The 21,850-nt window shown below is 34.0% G+C and overlaps 1 protein-coding gene across 4 annotated transcripts in view; it reads left to right on the forward strand.

Moving 5' to 3' along the window:
• The window catches only part of LOC123678421 (transcription factor fil1-like), a 101,412-nt gene that overhangs the window by 38,196 nt on the left and 41,366 nt on the right, over positions 1-21,850 (forward strand). For 3 of the 4 annotated variants that reach the window (XM_045615443.1, XM_045615445.1, XM_045615444.1), the window contains exon 4: positions 21,503-21,606. In XM_045615443.1, the coding sequence (XP_045471399.1) occupies positions 21,503-21,606 (104 nt within the window). Of the gene's footprint in view, positions 1-21,207; positions 21,367-21,502; positions 21,607-21,850 lie in introns of those variants that run through there. The other variant, XM_045615446.1, reaches the window with a different exon arrangement.

A 21,850-nucleotide genomic window follows, 5' to 3' on the forward strand; every position in this document is an offset into this window, starting at 1 on the left:
AAATCCATTTTCTTGCATGAAGAAGACTTCAATTACCAGCGTTAGAATGATCCAATTTAGTTCCGATATATGTTGTTTTGTTCGATAACTACAGTTCCGAGTTAACAGTTGTGCCTTAGGGGAGCAGCTCTTGGTAGATAATTCCCTGCCAATCTCACTAAACACACAGCAAAAACTTTCCTGGTCGTTTCCGCTCACCGCGTTTCGGCCATTACCGTTTTTGCTTGACGTTGTCGTAAATGATCCACTTCTCGTTACCAGTCACCAAGCGTTTCAAAAATGAAACGATTATGTTACGATCCAACAGTGATATAATATTTTCAACATTAAGACTATAGAAAATTAATGAATTAATGCCAATCCATTCAACCTGTCTTCAACCGTTCTAGATCTTATCCAATCTTCGACCCTTCTGAGTGTCCACGCATATTTTTCGATAATTCAGGATATACATTTTTATATTTTTATAAGGTTCGCGAAGGGGGGCCCCCATGGCCCCCCCTCTGGATCAGCTCTTGAGAAAAGGACCCCTTTCTTGCCATAAGTGCCAATATCGGAACTTCATGAGGAAGGACACTTTTTATAACCTCGATATTGGTTTATGAAAAAACGTTTCATTTATAAAGAAGATTTCTCACGGACAAAACGAGACTTTACTTTCGTTTATGAAACTGACCCTAATTGAGTAACGTGAGTCGAATCTTATCATTTGAGATCATTGTCGGCTCAAAGACAAAGACAACAGTAGAGGGTGTTTTTTTAGAGCTATAGAACTTTAAATTGCAATAAAACAACGATGGATTATTCGATTGACATGAATTTTATTTATCCGCAAGATAATCTTGTGGCATTACATTTTAAATGTGATTTCTGGCATATGACCGCCACGGCTGGCTCGGATGTAGTCCAATTTGGACGTCCAATTTTCGATGACTTTTTCCAACATTTGTTGCCATATATCGGCAATAACACGGCGAATGTTGTCTTCCAAATAGTCAAGGGTTTGTGGCTTATCCGCAAGGACCAATGACTTTACATAGCCCCACAGAAAGTAGTCTAGCGGTGTTAAATCACAAGATCTTTGAGGCCAATTTACAGGTCCAAAACGTGAAATTAGGCGGTCACCAAACGTGTCAATAATTCGATTGTGGCACGAGCTGTGTGACATGTTGCGCCGTCTTGTTGGAACCACAGCTCCTGGACATCATGGTTGTTCAATTCAGGAATGGAAAAGTTAGTAATCATGGTTCTATATCGATCACCATTGACTGTAACGTTCTGGCCATCATCGTTTTTGAAGAAGTACGGACCAATGATTCCACCAGCCCATAAAGCGCACCAAACAGTAAGTTTTTCTGGATGTAACGGTGTTTCGACATACACTTGAGGATTAGCTTCACTCCAAATGCGGCAGTTTTGTTTGTTGACGTACCCATTCAACCAGAAGTGCGCTTCATCGCTAAACAAAATAAAATGGACGTAGTGCGCGATACGTATTCCGCACAGAACCATTATTTTCGAAATGAAATTGCACTATTTGCAAGCGTTGTTCAGGCGTGAGTCTATTCATGATGAATTGCCAAACCAAACTGAGAATAAATCACTTGACAGCTGTTAAATCGGTCGCCATCTTAAACAGTAATGCCAACTTAAAGTTATATACCTCGAAAAAAACACCCGTTGTAATACTGCGTCCACAATTCATTTGAACTATTATTACATAATTCAAGATTTCCAGATGTGATGAAACGAAACCAAAATAGTTAACTTTTGTGTTTTGGAACAGCAAATGGCGAGATTTAGAGTCGACCTTGCAACTGAAATAACGCAGTGGACATTCCAGCGATTTCACACGATTTCCATTAGAATAGAGGTATATGCATAAATACAAAAGCTGCACCGACCATATAAGACTGTTTCATGTTCAATATTGACGAGTTCTACGTGCGAGTGGGTCAACAATTCGACACGACCACTTGGCACTATTCTCGAACGGTCGTTTAGAGCAGGACGTCGTAGAAGCGATCATTCCAGTAGATCGTTCCTGCGAAAAAGACCTAGTTCACTGAAAGCCTTCGGACTATAACCATCTCTCGGAAATTGTAATGACGAATGTGTTTCTATTAGAAAAGGAATAAACGACAGATCGGGAAGCGTTGTTCAAGGTCCAATGTTTTCTATCATGACACATGACTCTCCTGAGTCTAAAATTAGAGAATAAAATTTCATATTACTATGACACTGAATAATACTTGCCGAAGCTTGTAATGTTGTTATTGTTTTCAAAGAAACTCTTTGGCGAATGAAGGGTAGTACTTTGGGAATAATATATTTTTAAAACCATCTATTTAGATTCTATATCTAAAATTCTTTTGAGAGGGGTTTATACCACGTAATATTCTCGTGATAAGTATAATTACTTCCCCTCTGCGTTTCTGAGAATCCACCACCCATCAGCCATCTAAAGCATTACTCTAATTTACTGTCCTTTTCTACAAAGGCGTACAAGTCTGCTTCCGTCTTTTTTTTCGAAATTCGAGGCTTTATTGTAAAAAAATGGTTATACATTTATGATTTGAAGTATTGTCCATCGCTGGCCACTACTTTCTCCCATCTTTCGGGCAGCGTATGAATCCCGCGTTGAAAAAACTGAATCGATCCAATTTTTTACTTCTTCATAAGACCGGAAGTGCTGGTCAGGCAGGCCGTGTGCCATTGACCGAAACAAGTGAAAGTCCGAGGGAGCAACGTTTGGAGAATACGGCGGGTGGGGTAGGACTTCCCATTTCAACGTTTCCTAGTATGTCTTGACCACTTTCGCAACATGGGGTCAAGCATTGTCATGCTGTAAAATCACTTTATCATGTCTCTCGTTATATTGCGGCCGTTTGTCTGCCAATTCTCGTTGCGTTTGATACGAGTCACTTCATCACCGTTCTTGAAGCCATTTAACCACTCTCGGCACGTTCTTTCACTAATAGCGACTTCACCATAGGTATTTGAGAGCATTCGATGAGCCTCATCCTGAAAATCAAAACTTCGTCGTGAATTAAACTCGTAAGCTGACATGTTAATCAAGAATAACTTAATGATGTAGTCAATGCAGACACAAATCGACCAATAGTTCGATGGCGTTATGTTTACAAATACCTAAGCTAAGCTTATTGTATGACATCTACGATGTAGGTATTTTGACTTTTTTATGGTCTATCAAACGGTTAAACATTCAACGGAACTTACAACAAAAAAAGAACAAAAACCATCCTGAAGCTTTTCAATACGAAGGAATTTTCAATTCCACGATGAAATTAGCTGTGACCTAGATCTGTAAAAATCATCATATAGGTACCACCCGAGAAAATGAGAACAAGGGTTCCGAAGTGTATAGTGGGCGTTTGTTTCAATCTCATATTATGTAACGGTGCAATAGAAAGATGAAAAATCGACGTCGATTGTTTAGCTTGCGTTTCCAATGCATCATCGGGTTTCTTTCCTAATGGACCGTATTCAGCCCAAAGAGCAACGAGTATGTATCGGAATATCGATCTGAAAGAATTATTGCTTATAACTACATTTCTTTATTCATTTTATCCATATTTTTTCACCTTATTTAATGCGAACAGGTTACAACACAAATTTCATCCTAAGAAGAAAAAAATACCTAGATATAATATCAACTAGGTATATGGAAAAAGTGAAAGTGGTCAATTTTTAGGACGAGGCAGGTTTTACAATGAATGCGGAACCTGAGTCATATTTGAAATTGGCAAGATTTCAGTGGGAGCCGTTAAAGATTTTTATGGAGTAGGTACAATTTATTGCAGTTTAACTGTTTCTGGATAATTCCCCTTTCTAACCATCTGTACTATATGTCATACCTGTATTGATCTCATCTCTTGAACCTTTTCTATTGTTTGGTTCAAGCGGTAAACGGAGCATGTTTTCAAGCATCATTGTTGTTTCATTTGATCAAGTGGGAAACGTTGTATAGTTGATGTCAGTACGGCATATTTCATTATTTTCGGTTTTTTGAGAGAAATAGAAAATATCGTTTTTTGATATTAACGGTGTATGGGTATAATAAACCAAATTGACAATTTCTACTCATTTATTCAAACTAAATTACCTTCTTCCATTCTATTCTATCCGTCATTATCATTGCTGAAAGCTGCCACAGCCTCCCTGACAGTTTTAATCCAAGTTTGTTGTGTTCTCTCTTTTCTCCGTTTTGCATCCAGTTTTGCCTCCCATTTTTGGTTTACAGGTTTCTCCATGAGATTGCAAGTGTTCCCATCGTACAACCAATTTCTTCAAATCTCCCTCTAACTAATTCCTTCTGAGCAATCTTGTCAGTCCCTTCACTGCCCTGGGCTCTGATGTATTCCAAGTCTCACATCCATATGTTTAAATAGGACTCATTAGGGATATGAACACTGTCATTCTCATCTTTTTCTTTACTTACTCTTCTCTAAAAAATTTTCTATTCATTGCAAAATAAAATTTGGTGGCTTTTCCTAGTCTCTCTTCAATCTCTTGCTCTTAGTTTCCAGTGCTTTTGAGGTTCACTCCTAGTTCCTTAGAATATTTTACCCTTTCAATTTCTTTCCCATCAATTTCAAATTCAACTCATCCTCCGGTTCGTGATTGATTGCCATAAACTTTGTAATTGTTTTATTTTTTTCCATGCCATATTATCTCATCATGAGTTCATTCATTTTGTCCACATTTCGATATTCAATCCTATCTGGTTTCTCAACAAAATGCTCCCTCCATGTTTCCATTAGTAATATCCTCTTCTCTGATCAGTAATTCGTTTGTTCTACACTTTATTATTATTCTTGTTTCTCATATTTCTATTTGAAAATGTTCAAATAGACATATTGATAAAATATTAAATAACAGCTCCTCTCCTCTTGCTGCAATATATTGCATAAGCAGTGGAGACGCCAGCTTTTGAAAACAGGGGTGGCCAAGGGGAAGCCGGATTTATTTTGGGGGGGCCGAAGTAAATCGAAATAATACGCGAAAATGATGAATCTGCTGACATTGTAATTATTTTAGCCTTAATATGTCAAATTTTAGGGGGGGCCGGGCCCCCCCTGGATACTCAAAATTTAATTAATTAATTAATAAATTTAGCTTTCATTCAACCGAATGTTCCGTGATGAACGAAAATCTATCTGGAAGCTAGAATTTCTCGCGGTGGCATGATCCTAACCTGTAAGCTTTTTTGTAGCCGAGTGAACTCGATACTTACGTCCGAATGTGCATGCACAGAACGTCATGAATCATTCCGTTTGGCTTTTCGGAACGCTCTGTCGACTGTTTGCATTGCAATATCAACGAGCAATTAAGGAAGTCGTTTATAGTGTCAATGAGACCACTGAGGTAACCTGTTCCGTCGACTCTGTGGGACTTTAGAATTTCCCCGAACGTCAATGGCATCCAGAATTAGCGCGAAGGAGGAAAGAATTCCTAAATAGGAATAAATAATAGGATAAAAAAGTCCCTTGAACATGGACCCGCATATGATTCGTTTTCGAGATACAGGAAGATGAAGTTTGGTTTTTTTCGAATTTTTTTCATATCATCTTCTCTTCAAAAGATTATCAACTTAGATTATTAGGCATAGATACCCCAATTTAAATTTTTCATCATATGATTTGCTATTTTTGAATACAAGGTGATATTTTTTCTGAAACAGTGCTCGCTTCTTTCCTCCAGAACTTTTTTTTGAGGACGACTTGTAGTTTAAAAAAATGTAAGAAGAAACTTTGGTTCAGTATTGCACTTTTTGAGTGCTTGTAGTTTTGTCGTATCTGCTATCGATTTTGAGAAAAAAATTCAAACAATTCTCTAGTAATCCTCATAAAAATCCAAATTATTATAAATATCATAAAGATCCACTTAGTAAGCTTTGATAAATGACTTAATTATAAGTTTTGGTACGTATTTATCCAATTCATAGCGAAGATTAATGTAGATTCGATAAACTGGTTTAATTATCACAAAGAAGTAGGGCTACAAGAAACCCCCTGTATTTCAAAAACAAAGTGTTTGATGGCCAAGGTCATATGAATTTTTTTGTTCTTAAAATTATCCAAGCAATACCCCATTTTTCTTTTTACCTCCAATTTAGGAACAATCAGAATAAATTGAGTAAAGATACTTACATACACTTGAATACTATTGAAAAATCCTCTAAAGACTAAAACACTCCGCCTAAGCAAAACATGCTTTGTTTGTGTCCTCCCGTTATTCCAGAATGGAGTGAAAAAAAACACAGGCTTGGCTTCAGAAAATTTGGAATATGTAATTTATTATAATGTAGGTATTGTGGCTGATTCATTTATCTATATCACCTCAACTTCAAATTGAGACATAAAAACATCGAATTGGGAATTGGCAAATTCAAATTGGAAATAATCAAATTCAAATTAGGACTGAACACATTCAAATTGGGAATAATCAATTTCAAATTGGGACGACATTTATTGCTATTCAATTTGATTTTTTCTATAAAATTCACGCATCTTTGTGAAAAGAGAATAGCGAACGAATCTATACAAAAGTTCAATTTAAAAAAAGGCTCTATATCAAAATGAATGATACAGAATAATTTCCAAATTACATTAATGAACGTTTTTCGAAAAAATCGTACGGAAAATAAACAAAGGCTTTCCTTTTGCCTCCGTCCGAGGAAACAATCATGAAGTATGATTTGACACTTCGAAGGATGTATTTTGGGTTGCCTGACAGAATGTGCGAAGCCGGGGCGAGCAGCTAGTTCTTTATAAATAAATATTCTCTCCAACATTCAAAACTGAATAAGAAAATTACAGGCTTCGTGACAAAATGATTCAGCGGCCGGTTTGGGGAACAAGCGCTCGAAAATTCAGCATTTGATAAGGCATGATACCAAATAATGTAAAGAGGAATGTAGGAAATCGTATTATTATAAAAAAACAACAAAATTCATACTATGATATTTAATTTAATTCAATTTGAAATTCACTCTATATTATTGAAATAATGACTCGAACAGACAACAAAAATGAGGAGATGATAAATCTCATTATTTTATATACATGTAACAGAATGGGCTTTTGAAAACGAAACAAATGAAATAAATTCATATCGACTATTTTCTTCGTCCCAATTTACACATACGCGCAAAACTTGACAGCTATGTGAATGCATCAGAATGAGTACCTATACTCATTCTTTTAAGAAAGTAATCAAAATAATCTCGGTTTCAAAATATTCTACTCAGTTTAGATGGTTTCCGATATTTGTCACAGATGATAAAAGTACAGACTCAAAACCAATAACAGTAAAGGTATAAAGGTTGGAGTTTGAACCCTAAGCGGTAAAGACATTTTCTGTTTTTAGGGTACCTGTACATTCGCTTGTTGAGTATAAATAATTGACAAAGTTGTGCCAAAAATGTAGACAGGACATAGTTACAAAGATTTACATAGATCATAACTGGTTTTACAATCTCGGATTTTCCAAGAATCCTGGACCTCAGTCGGAAGAGAAAACATTAAATACTTATGGGAATTCTAAGTTGTCAATTAGGTATTTCTGTGCTTACCTCTTCAAGTTTAATATAAAGTTCACTGTGAAGTGGAAACATTTCACTTTCAGCTGTAATTTAGAACCACAATGCTCGAGGTGTTTATAAATCACCTTTGAAGCTTCTGAGTATTTTCTCTTTGTATTATACCCAGACAACCCCAAATATTTGTAAACTTGGACAAGATCTGCAATCATTGCAGATGAATTTCATGTATATTGATATATGACCCTATTCAAACTTTCACGGGTTTTTTTCATGAAGAAATGGAGACAGCATCCTTTTAGTCTATTGTTGTCAAAAACGGACCTTCCTTAATCGTTTCCGGTCCATTCCTAGGATTTCTTGAATTTCAGACGGAATAGAATAGGAAATAGAATGAGAAAAAATATGAAGGATTTCCTTCGAAAACTATGGAGAATATTTCCATGAAATTTGGTATGAAAATTTCACAATTTTCTTGAGGCAACAAAAAACAACGCAAGCATGCTTGAAAAGTTCGATTCTTATTTTTTTTTGGTATCAAATCGATATGGATCACAGGTATCTAGTATTTTCTTCTCCATGTTAGTAGGACTATTTCAAAAAAATCATTTCACATCAATTAATGTAGTGAAGTACAATAAAAAAATATGAAATGAGATTGAATTGTTCTATATAATAAAGTAATAAACATAGATAGAGGGAGTGTAAGCAAATTTTAAAATGTCCCCAACATGGTTAGATAACGTTGTGGATTGTTATTTTCAAAACCACTATTTTACTATATCATTATGAATGTATATTATATTGAATGAAATTTGAATATTTGGAATCCGATATTTTTCTTAATTGTCCAATTTATAATAAACAGAATATTTATTATTTTCTGTATCTATCTGCTGAAATCCAAGGTAAGGCAACTTTTGCTCTCCTAGTGTCATCGGTTGTTTTACGTCGTTTGGCGCGTTTTTATTTGAATTTCTGATATATTTAGGTATTTATTTCAATATATTTTGAGTTAATATGAAACATTGATTCACTATGGTACATAAGAAGTGCGTTCTTCGCGGAGAAACTCACGAATTGATGAAATATCGTATCAATGATAAGTTTTCATTTCCGCGCGCTTCATGTCAAATTTGATAGTTCATGTTGGGGACAAAATTTGCTTACAGAAAATGACATATTCTCCCTCTATCTATGTTTATTCCAAAATTCCTACCATCTTGCTTAATTTAGAAAAAAAAGTAGGATTATCCTCATGTTTGCACTTTTTAGAAAAAAAATGAAATTGTCCGATATCTCGAAAACTATGATATTTTTACTGAACATAACTTTACATTTTCTGGTCGACCATAACCTGCCCTATTCGCCAGTATACAGGATTATCCATTAATTACGCCACACCCTGTAGATATAGCATTATTCCTGTTATAAAATTTTTTTTTTCTGGAAACTTCAACACTTTCTATCTCAAAAGTTAGGCAGTTTACGACATAATTTCATATGAAGTTATTTCCTGAAAATGGCTCCAATAATTGCTCCAATAATAAATATCAGCATATCATAAAGTGATACCCTGTAAAAGTCTGTCAACAAATTTAACTGAATATTTAAGGTGTATTATCTACTAATCATCTACGCCGTTGACTACAATACAATATTGGTCTTTAGTTCAAGAAATCAACCAACCCTATTGATTTCCAAAAAGGTATCAATCCCCGTATTATTTTTTTCTCGTTTTTAGAATAATCTATGGGTATAGTCGAACCATTCAACGTTGCATCACCCCGTATATTGAGAAGTGTTCGATATACCCGATATATACCTGATATAAAAACCACACAAAAACCCAAACCGAGGAATTTCCAACTTTCTACCCTTTAAGATTGCCTAAAAAGCACCTTCAGATAACGTAAAACGTCTCATGTCGCGTCTTGCATCTCTTCCTCGGTTGGAAGACTGAAATCCAACATAAATAACCGACTGTCCGACAGCCGACCGAGGTATTGTCGCGTGCCACGCCACCAGTCATTGTTGTTCTTGTTCTTGACCAGTGGCACTACCGGTTCTGAACGCCTTAAGTGAATCTTCTTGTACCAATAATGTAGTGTGGTAAACGGCGTATTAAATCGACGTCTATTAGTCTGCACGTGGACTCAGCAGACCGATCTTGTACTTCCTGTCTTCCTGTCGAGTTCCGGTAAATCGCAGATGTTTTTTCTGTACTTTATGTTGTTGTAATTGAAATTGCTGGACGGCACGAGTCTAATACGCGTCGTTTAGTTTATGGGACTTGTGCCTATTTGGCCATTTCTTACATCATAGAAAAGGAACCCAGCTTATTTAACCCCATCTGCAAATTTCCTTTTGTAATGTGTAGAATCTAAAAATCGAATGAAAGGAGTTCAAATTTTACAAAATGATTAATATTTTTTCTTTCGACATAAAACTTAATAAAAGTTCACACAATTGGATATAACAAACAAAAAAAATTCTTCAAATCGTAGTCCTATGCTTTTCTATTCGAGCTGCATAATAGTTACAAGTATACAAGTGAGATAAAGGCATCCTTACTTATGAGTGTCTAAGTTGCAAACGAGTGCGTAGCAAGAGTTATGTAAGCACAAGAATTTAGTAATGATGTATTAACAAAAATGTATAGTACAACGTTTCATCTACGACTGCCTATAATGAACAAAAAATGAACACAACGTTGTAATTAACTTTTTTCGGCAACCGTCCGGGAAGTGCTCACTTCCTGGACGCTTTTTCTCTGAGAAAGTAGCATTTCCCGGCCTAGTCCGGAAAGTATGTACTTCCCGGACTAGGCCGGAAAAGAATCATAGAATCCATAGCAACCGAGATAACGGCTGACAGTTCATATGAAATTATTTGTCAAAAATTTGCATGTTTTTTGATCGCAATCGCAATAAAATATGAAAAGCAGCAGCGATAGTGTTATTTTACATGGTTGCCGAAAAAATATTGTACGCAACACGCCCGAAAATGTTTTTTTTGGACTCACAGACTTCCATATTTCCATTTTGTCTATTCGTCCAAAAAAACTCTATTTTCCGGACTTGTTACGTAAATTACTATTCGCTATTTCAGTATCGTAATGAGTTCATTACAGTTCTAAAAACAGTGCTGTAATGAACTCATTACAGCATTGTTTTCGGTTATATTTTTCGTTTTGTGGTTGTCTATCTATGACTTCCAATTCTATCAAAATTCAACACACGTCAAATTGTCAATATAATATAATTTGGATTTGGTAAAATGATTTGCGAAATTATGTTCGCAATTTCTCTTAATTCTGTTTGTGTTAATTCGATTTCGTCAGATATAATTGACGAGTTTTTCATGCGTAATTATAAGTTATTTCAAGATTCGAAAAGTACGATTCAAATTAAAATTCCGTAATCTGTCATTTTTCGTAACAGTCAAATCAACTGCCAAGATACAATACAAATGTCACTTGGATGTATAATCTGAATTTTTCATTGAATTTCGACAATATTTCACAAAACTTGACTGAAATAGAGAAAATATCGTCTAATACTCGTGCAGAAGGCAATTCCAACACTCTTGCTTTCGAAAACTCTCTCCTTCGTCGCTCGTTTTCGAATTTCGCATTCGTGTTGGAATAGGAGCCCACTCTGCAACTTGTTTTAGGATATACACAGTTGATATCAATTAACTTGGGATCATCGAAAACATTCACAACCACTTGACATCTATCAAGTTTAATTGTAAACTCCGAGTAATAAACATGGAATTTTGTCCTAGACATGAACTATCAAACTTGACATGAAGCGCGCGGAAATGAAAAAATATCAGTGATACGATATTTCACTCAATTCCCGAGTTTCTCTACAGTCGAATGTCCCATAGTGAATCATAGTTTCATATTAACTCAAAATATATTGAATGAATACCTTAATATATCAGAAATTCAGAAAACAAACTTCAAGCGCACCAAACGACGTGAAACAACCGATGACACTATAGGAGATCAAAAGTTGTCAAACCTCAATTGGATTTCAGCAGGTAGATACAGAAAATAATAAATATTCTGCTTATAATAAGTTCCACAATTATGAAGCAGTGAAGGTTATTGGTTAGGTACAAATTCATGTATTGTCTGAATTCTTCTCCGAAAAAATATATTACGTAATGACATTTGAGTGTAATGAGTTTCATTACGTAACGCAAATGAAGCAGATTTAGTGGTCGAATACCTTCAAAAAGAAGCAGTCGTCCATAAAATTCATTATACAACTCATTTGCTAGTATTTATTTATTAAGTACTTGACTCAACATAGAAAAACTACTAGGTACCTGACTTGAACTTGAGTTGATTTCAAGTCAAGCTCAAGCTACTTGAGCTTGAGTCAAGTAGCTTGAATATTAAGCCAAGCCGTGAATCCCTATTTGTACCATTATTTGAATAAATCAGCGCTTTCAAATTTCAAACATACCCTGAAACTGTTGAGTCAAATTAAAAAATAAATACTTGACTTGATATTGATAAACTATTACTTGACTTGAAATTGAGTTGATTTCAAGTCAAGCTCAAGCTTCTTGAGCTTGAGTCAAGTAGCTTGAATATCAAGTCAAGGTACAAATCCGACGAATGGTTTTGGTGTTATTACCATGTGATAATTAGTTTTCTCATTAACTCGAGAAAAAGTGTTTCGATCGCGTTGACACTTTGTATTAGGTTGTAAAATGACAACACAAAGGCTTATGCAAAATATCCTGAGAATTGTTTCATTATAAGATGAACAAAATTCGATATCTCGAAAGTAATTTATGAAATCAATCTCCAGACAGGAAAGAATCTTTGAAAAATGTTATATAAAAAAACTGAAAATAACGAAATTCAAAATCCCACCAATGAAATTGTTCAAATGTTCCTGATAGTTTAATGGGCCTTTTTTGTCCGGGGTAATAGTAATAATGAGTTATAAAAGAAGACTAAGATTGTCCTAACAATAAATTCAGATCGTCCACCATAATATTTTTTGGTGTAATGATTTTTTTATGAGTCCCACATTCTGTAAAAAAAAAACACTCTGCATATACTGTTACTGAACGAGTGCGCACATGCTTCTGACTCAGCGTTAGTACCAACTTTTCTAGAATTTATGAGATTATCTGTCGATGTTGAAGTTCAAATTATCAAGCAGAATCCTGACAGAATACCTTTGATGAATCGTTTAGGATTGTTGGAATATCTCAGCGAAGTTCTTTAATATTACGTGTCTTTTCATTTCGCCTTGTCTAACAATATCTTTTTAGTTCTTTTTGTATGTATTTATAGTTTTTTTCGGGAATCGAAGAAAAACAACAATATACCCAATATATTCCTTTGATTTTGTTACAAAGTCGATAATTCTTTTCTTGCAACAATTATTGATTGATTTATGTACCAAATTTGTGGTAGTCGAAGTCCATCATAATATTCATAACAAGGAAATTGAAGAATTTATGAATATCTCATTATAACCTCAAATTGAGCACGAGGAACATTTTCGGTCGACCATCGTACATTTTTCTTTCTCTGCCTTGCTACAATTAATTCTCCATTTGTAATGTGCGATCGTTTTAGTTTCACGATTTATACTTACATTATGGATCTGTTCAGAACACTTGAGGATATACGTTGGCATTAGTTTCAACAGGAAACATTTTTATCAGCGATCATTTTCCTGTTACTTCGATGTTTTTCAAAGTGGTGCGTCAATATAGCATTTTAAGCACCTACAAACTCCTCTGTTATTACGAATGATATTACGCTTCTCTCGATCGGAAAGTTACGGAGGCTGTTGGAAAAATTTTCATCCGCATTTTTTGTTTGGCGTTGTTTTCTTGGAGATATTCACAGTTGGGCAATTGCTTTTCCGTCCTCGGGACAAAAACAGGGAGCTACCAGCGATGACAACATAGTTTTCCACCAGCATTTCATTTAGAATGCGGGTTTCTTATCACTTCGCTGGGGTAATGGGCTGGCTGGTAGTAATGGTAGATAAGAGACAGAGCCAACTTGGACACCTTGAATTAAACTAGTTTTTCTATCCAAAAGTACATGGTAGACGAGCAGCATATCTATAATTGAAGTGGATTTGGTAAAAATTCAATTATTGTAGGGCGAAATATTCAGTTAGTCGTTGTAAAAGGTTACGTCTGGGCCTGATAGCTTAATTGGAATTTTGGTTGCATATGAGAAACCAATGGGTTTTCCCTGTATGTGATGCGTTGATTCTGGGATTTAGTCATAACCTTGCATCAGAAACAATAAGCTAACACGATAATCACAGATTTTCAAACAAAATAAATAAGAAAACAAGTTACCGAATTATAATGAGAAATAATATATTCATGCCATTCTTACATATACTTACTTACATTGGAGATTTTGATAGTTTACTGAAAAATTGCTATCGATGTTGACATCAAAACATACCAATTTTTTTCGAAATGGTTTTTAAAATGAATATCAGCGTTAAGTTTATGATTAAATAACAGTATCTATCTGTGGCAATATTATACAGGGTTTTCCTGAATTGGAAGTACAAACGAAAATGAGAGATTCATTGGATAATTCTTAGAAAAAAGTCCTTCAAACATGGGCCCGCAAACGCTTTGTTTTCGAGATGCGGAGTATTAAAGTTTGATTTTTTTCAAGTTCTTCTCTTAAAGCACCTTCCCTTCCCAAGATATTCAACTTAAATTTGTCATAGATATTCCAATTTAAAGTTTTCATCATGTGATATGCTAATTTTGAATGCAAATCTACAGGGTGATATTTTTTCCCTGCTTCTTTCTTTCAGAACTTTTTTTTAGGAAAATGTTAAAGGAAACTTTGGTCCAGACCATACTTTTTGATTTGTTGTAGTTACGTCGTATTTCGAGAAATTGTAAATATGCAAATTTTCAATAATTCTCAGCAAAATCCAAATTATTTTTAAGATCCAGTTAAAAAGCTGTGATGAATAAATTAGGTTGATACTTATTAACTCAATCTGTAGCTAAGATTAATGAACACCACAAGAAACATCCTGTATCTCGAAAACAAAACGTTTGAGGTTCCATGTTTATATAGGACTTTTTTTCTTAACATTATCCAAGGAATCTCTCATTTTCCATTGTACTTTCAATTTATGTACACCCCGTATTTAATTCATCTCACCAGATCAATCCCATTTCAACTTGTATGGCTCTGTGTATATAGTGTGTAGAAAGCAAAATTTTTTTAGTTTGTTCTTTTGATTCTTTGAAATTCATGGAGTATATTTTCAAGGTTCTATTATTCTGCTTGAAAGTTATTATCATCATCATTATTATCATTAAATATTCGAAATATATATCCAATTCTGATTAAGTTTGCTTATGAGTAAATTAATGCACCTAATGGTTTTAGAAATTTTGCCCTATGAATTTTCCCCGAATATATCGAAAAATACAGATTTGATATTGATCAAATCATTTCTGTGTTCAATTTCAGTTCATTTTTGAAGACATCATAGAATTTATATTTAAATTAATGAATTTATCGTTGCATCGAAGTATTAATGTGTCTTAAATTCTGTAATAATTGGGTCATTAGAAAAATTAATTGTTCAGAAGAACATCTCACTTGGTTTTGGTCAGATTTTACAGAAATAGTTCACCAACAAAATTTTAAATTGCAGCTTTTATCTATAGCTATTCCACGTATGAAGAAATTAGATGTACATTTGCGAATTTGTTAGTTAGTCCCATTTATATTCACATATTTCTTATTCACGAACTTTCAGTTCAAAATTAATGTGGAAAGTCTAACAGATTAAAATCTGGATTAAGAGATGGCCATGAGACGACTTCTCATATATTCAGGTGTTTCGTTCCTCGCATCGATACTATTGATACTTCCTGGGAGCTTTTCAATTCCTAAACTATCTAATCATTTGAATGCCCCTTTCAAATTCACAGGATTCGATACCAAAACGGAGGAAGTATAGTCGGACACATCAAAAAAACGGCTTAATCACATCCCAGCGTATGTAAAGCGTGGTTATCTTCAACTAGGTGGTGTGTTTATCGGTTCACAAATTGATAACTTTCAATAACTCCTTCGGTCGTCCTTAATAATCGCTGCTAATTCTGCTGGCTGATTCTTGCAGTGCCCTGTTATCGTTGCGTTCCTATTGTAATTAAAATCTTGGCTTATTTTCGACGGGAAGGAAATGATGTAGTCACCAAGGGGACAACTTTTGGATTAGCTTTTATATTTTATACCGAATGTTCAATAGAAAATCCTCTTCTAAAGGTTATCGATATCCGACATTACTGGATCTGCAAAAATGGAATTGGCTTGACACAGCTTGACAGGCTTAGCAATAGGGATTCACGGCTCGTATTGATTTTCAAGCTACATGGCTTGAGCTTGAATTGATTTCAAGTCAAGCTCAAGTCAAGTAGTAGATTTTGAATTTCAAGACAAGTCAAGTATTTATTTATCAAGTACTTGAATCATATCAAGCAACTTGATTTGTAGCAGTTTTATTATGTAGTGACACATCAATAAAAAAATGATGAAATGAGAAGGAACCTTGCAAAAAAACTTTGATTTATCAAACTTATTGAATATATCAACTTTTTTGAAATAGAAACAACAATCCCTATAAATAATAACAAATTAAAAAATTATAAAAAAATAAAGTTTCTCAATATTGGGAAACCTCCAGGCTTTGTTTGATTTCATAATTTTCCATCCAGGATCTAAGACACATGGAGCATCTTATAGATTTGTCGTCTAACCTATTGCGGGTTTTTGTAACTGTACGAGCAGCTCTGGAAAATTGTTTTTCAACAGGAAATGAAGATGCTGGCATTGATAAAAAATCCTTGGCCATTTTGGCCAAGTTTGTAAAAATATTTCTGAAACTACCAAAATCTACCAATAGATTCCATAGAAATGTGAGAAAACTACTAATAAAGTCACACTGGCGTATGCTTCAGTCTCTCGGCGCTCGAGGAATCCCCTTATTTAGTTTAAGCCCGCACGAGATTGCAGAAATATATGCTGTGCGTCGCGTGCATATCAATCTCAAGTAATATCAAGGAGCTTGATATCAAGTCAAGCAACAAATATCTAAAATCAAGTCAAGTCAAGCTCAAGTATGTTATTTTTCATTAGCTTGATTTTCAAGTCAAGTAGTTGGTTAAAATGTCAACCTACTTGGCTTGATGAATCCCTACTTGTCAACTTTGGTATCTATAACCATAATACATCATAACACAATCATAAGTTTTACACGGTAAATGATACCTGAATTGTAAAAATTTAGTGAAAAAGTCAACTTTTTATACAATTGGATATCTCAACTCATATTGAAAATTCGAGAAATGCACTGACATGAAATTAAGAGTTTTTGAGCTCTTTCATTCATGCGTCAATAGCGCCTTTAATGAGCACAGAACTGTATATAAAAATAAGAGGATACAACAATGATATAATTGTTGTCTGCTATTTTTTCTACATGAGAGTTTCTGATGATACGATTCTGCTGAAATTTGCATGTACATGACGCTTTGTTCGGGAAACGAGGGACAAACCATGACAAAAATATCAATTGATATTCAAATAATGGAAAATACACAAATCTAAAACTATGAGATTGAAGCCTTCGCCTCTAAAATTACATGAATATGTATTACTTATCGACTTTTTACTAATACTTGTTTCAAGGTATAGTTTTTTCTTTCAAGGAAGGATATTTTCAATAGAGTAAAAAATACCAGACTCTGTAGGTGTGGGCTAATAACTAATCAGTTACACGCGACAAATTCTGTAAGCATCTTCAGAGGTTGTAATCTCGACCGAATTCGAAATGAAGCTTAAGCTCAACTACAATAAACTAATATTGAATCAAAAATCGGGGTATTGTTATCAAAAAATAATAATTCAAACAAGTAATATTCGCTAGAAATAACTAAATGCATAACAATCAGAATCCACTCCAATTGTCTATTTAAAAAAAATGAACGCAGAGAGCATCAATATCAATATCAACATTAAATTTCCTATAAAATACCACTTAAAAAAGACTTATTCGAATAATGACTAAACCAGAAGAACATCGTCTCTATAATTCATCTTAATGTCCTGTTCATCTTCTTGTGGAAATTGTGGTGTGACAGTTTTTATCGTTAACGAGGAATATAACGTGGTTTCGACCAAGATTAGATATGGGGCTATCGATATAGGTCTATCTGATTGCATAAAAAAAACAAAAGTAGCATAGGTAGAATATTTCAAAAAGAATGCGTCACTTGTCGGATGTTGAACATCTCTTTCATTCATAGATCAAGGCACCAGTAACGGATCATGGATTTGTTCAGAAAGGGGGAAGTAGAACCAGAGAAATGCTGTCCTGTCGCAACAAATGATCATCAATATCATAAAACGCTAGAGCTAGTCATACTCTGTGAAGCCGATATTTTTCCCCAGAATATAAGAATTTATTGCACATTTATTTCAATAAAGATAGGAGAGAATTTGAAATAACACGAAATTTAAAGTTCTTCAAGCTTTTTGTTCTTCAAACGAATGACCTTCAAATGTTACTACCACTTCCGGCAAATTATTTGAAAGAACTTTCGCAGTGACATATTTCGTTGACCATCTTGTCTGACTACTTCCTTTCAAATTGATACCCCATCGAGTTGTGGAGCCGACAAAAAAGCAGTATACTTTTTGAATTACTCCAAAGGTTTATTATATCCAAGCACAAGATTTAAGAAGTTATCCAAACACGTTCTAAAATAGACAGCTTTATTCATATTGGAAACATTATTATAAGATTATCCGCGATATTGTTTGATTTCAGAACTATTAACAATATTTCCATTATCGGTTGTCAAAGCTACTTAGTCGATCCCTAAATGTCCCCCCTGAATATCCCACCTGGGCTTGCCCCCTAGATCCGGCACTGCAAGGTTTTTGGGGCCCGAGGAATATATTTTATAAACACCCCATTTAGTAATTCCATACTAGGTAGAGATGTTTACTATTCTCCCTATTTTTAACATGTTGTTACAAATACTCTTGTAATATGCAATTATTTAATTTATGTATTCATAATTTAATGAGATTTGACGTCAATTGTTATTCACTTAGTATTTGAAACTTAGTTGTTTTCGTTTATTTCGGGTTGTTGAATTAAATTTACCTTATTTCTTACTCCCTATTTACCTAATTACGCAATTAGTGTTGATTTAATGATGAGAAGGTACAGGTGTAATGTTCGAATATTTTGACCTTAAGTTTAGGTATAAACGAAAATATTCGAAATTTACAATATTGCATATTATATTTCCATACTAATTTGATGGAGTTAAAACTTTATATAGTTAGTCCAATGCTGAAGGCTTTCATGGGCGTTTCATTCAATATTCAATTTATAGTTTCGTGTAAATTCCGATCCAAAAAATTCAAGAAAAATATAGAAAACATGAGGAAAGCAGCGATGTGAACTCAGGAGCGTTTACGCATGCGCCAATTTCACATTTATTATTTTATATCCCAATGCAAATGTTCATGCAGTTTTGAAATGAGTAGAAAATGTAATTTCCAGTTCGAGGTGCAATTACTCAGAAAAATTCAATATATTTAAAAAAACATGTCTATTTCACATCAAATAATATCCTGTCTCGTTAAAACATTGTGTCCAGTTGGTTTTTCTGTTTCACAAAAAACATCTCATGAATTTTTTTGATATCTAGAAAGGGCATATCAAATTTCCCAGCATATTACCATCAACCCATCAATTTTTTAAATTTCTAGTTTTTTTTTTGTTCATTTTTCTTACTGAGCTGTGGTTGTAGAATAGAGAGGGAAAGCACTTTTTTGTAAAAAAAATACCTATATTCATGCTTATTTAGGCTTTTCCAATAAGTGATTTCATTTTGATATTAAAAGAACGAGTATATTTTGTGAGAAATCATTGAATATTTATTTCATTTCAAAGGGGAAAGTATGCCATCAACGATAAAAAATATTAATAAATAATAAAAAGGCTACGGTTGCAGCACCATGTACTTTTCATGAAATTTGCCATGATGAATTGGCATATTTGCTGTATGTCCTCGATAACTTCACGAATTCCATATTTAAGGTTTTGGATCGATTTGGAGCATTGACATGGGCGTCATCAATATATTCTAATTCCGGCATTAAAAAATTATTAATTCCCAAGATCAACGAGGAATCGATAAACCTGAGTTTGATCAACACTACGGTACAGCAGCAATATTCTCAGTTGTTCTTGAGAGACGGATATGGTTTCGATTCTTCACATAACTAACCTGTCCCAACAACTCAAAATTTCGAGCCAGAATTGCTTTAATGATGTGTCTGCAAAATTGTCACCATTTCTGTAGTCAATTTCAACAATTTAAATTCGTTATTGAAGCATGTTTCGTTCCATTTTTAGTAATGGCGTAGTTTTTACTTGTTGGATGCCCAAATATGACAGCTTCAAAAATGACAGATGTGCAGATAGCGGGATATTCAAAATGAAACTTTTATTGAATAATCATTTAGTACAGAAATATTGAGTAAAAAAATTACATACATTGTGATCAAATATGAAATGATAATAATATCTAATACATTCGGTGAACAAGCGCTCTAGAACTATTTAATGTTCAACCTCAGGGCTATTCGTTCAATACTTGAGGTTGTGTTTTAAGTTTTAATAAAGTTAAAAACGATAGATAGAATATTTTCTCTCAATGTTCCATAACCATAGCAAATTTACATTTTTATTGTATGAAATTTTAGTCTGATGACATCCTTGTAATGAGTGATTAAATATTAAAAAAAATAGAGAAATCTATACCTACATCCACAAAAATATTATGATAATTATTTATTTTATTGTTTCTCAGTATTTCGCAAATGAATATAATTTAACCTTCTTATGGAATATTTTGCAGATGACTCAAGTTGACACACTCGGTACAAGATTAAATTTAGATCAATTCTACCATGTGAAGTTAATTAAATATTAAAAAAATCAAAAGAAATCTATATATTCAAATATTATTATAATACCTAATTATTTATTTTGATGTAAGTTTCTCACTATTTCCCAAATAAATATACTTTTACCTTCTTATGGAATATAAGATACAAGAATAAGATCTTCTTCTTCTTCTTTCTCTATGAATAAGATATAAGATACAAATTGTATTGTACAAATTGTAGAATATTTCGCACAGAGTATTCAAAGTTTCCGTTGTTACCTACGTAAAATTAAAGGTTAGAATTTTTCGGGGTGTGCTTTCGTTTGACAGTCAAAATAGGGCCGAAAGCTCTTACCAATCAGCTGGCGTACTCCAGCTCTACCACCTGATCACGTGACAACGCTTAAGGCAGGCTACGATTCTGCGGGTAGAAGTCAGAACGCCTTGCGCTACGGTTGTGAGCGTAGCATTCGATTGTCAGTTGTTTTTCCGTCACGTCCTGAATCGGTCGAGAAGGTGCGTGAGTGTAAAAAAAAGAGCGGTAAACATCAGTGTCAGCAATGGATCTGAACTTTTTGCAACATAAGTTAGTATTTTTTAAATCTGTTTCTAATCTGTCGGAAACATTTGGAATGCTGTTCGATATCTGTTCAGGTTAGATGTTTGAAGGGTGAACGTGTTGGAATTTGATAAACGTTTGATTATCTTGAGATTAAGGGGCTTTTCCCGAATTTTTCTCACATGAATTCGATACTGAAGGACCTGTTATCGAATGGGAAAGAAGAGTGTGTTTCATGTTTTTATTTTCAACTACCGAATTTAATACCGTTAAATTTTTTTTTTTTGGATTTTCGGAGATAATTCGTTTTATCGCCTTTTTCGCTTTGATAATTTTAACGAATGTTTGTTTCTTTCTTTCAGTTCGATGTACCCGAGGAATTCCTCTTATTCTACAACGCCAATGTCATATTATCAAACGAATTCACCGGATCTCAGTTCTCAAAGCCAACTATGGACAAACACAGGTAAGTCCTAATTTTTATATATCAAATTTTTTAACGAGATGAATGTATGTAACCTAACCAATGTTCAGAAAGAGTTCAAATGAAATAATAATATCGCGAAAAAATTTTAATTCACTAGTAATTTATGGTATTTAAAATTAAATATTTTTTTGTTCCGTTAGTAATGCCTTTGTATTCGTTAGATGTCAAAAGTACGTACCTTTTTTGCAATTTATTTTTCGGTCATTGCAGAATACGTCCTAGT

Source organism: Harmonia axyridis, chromosome 4 (assembly GCF_914767665.1).
Source record: "Harmonia axyridis chromosome 4, icHarAxyr1.1, whole genome shotgun sequence".
Taxonomy (NCBI): Eukaryota; Metazoa; Arthropoda; class Insecta; order Coleoptera; family Coccinellidae; genus Harmonia; species Harmonia axyridis.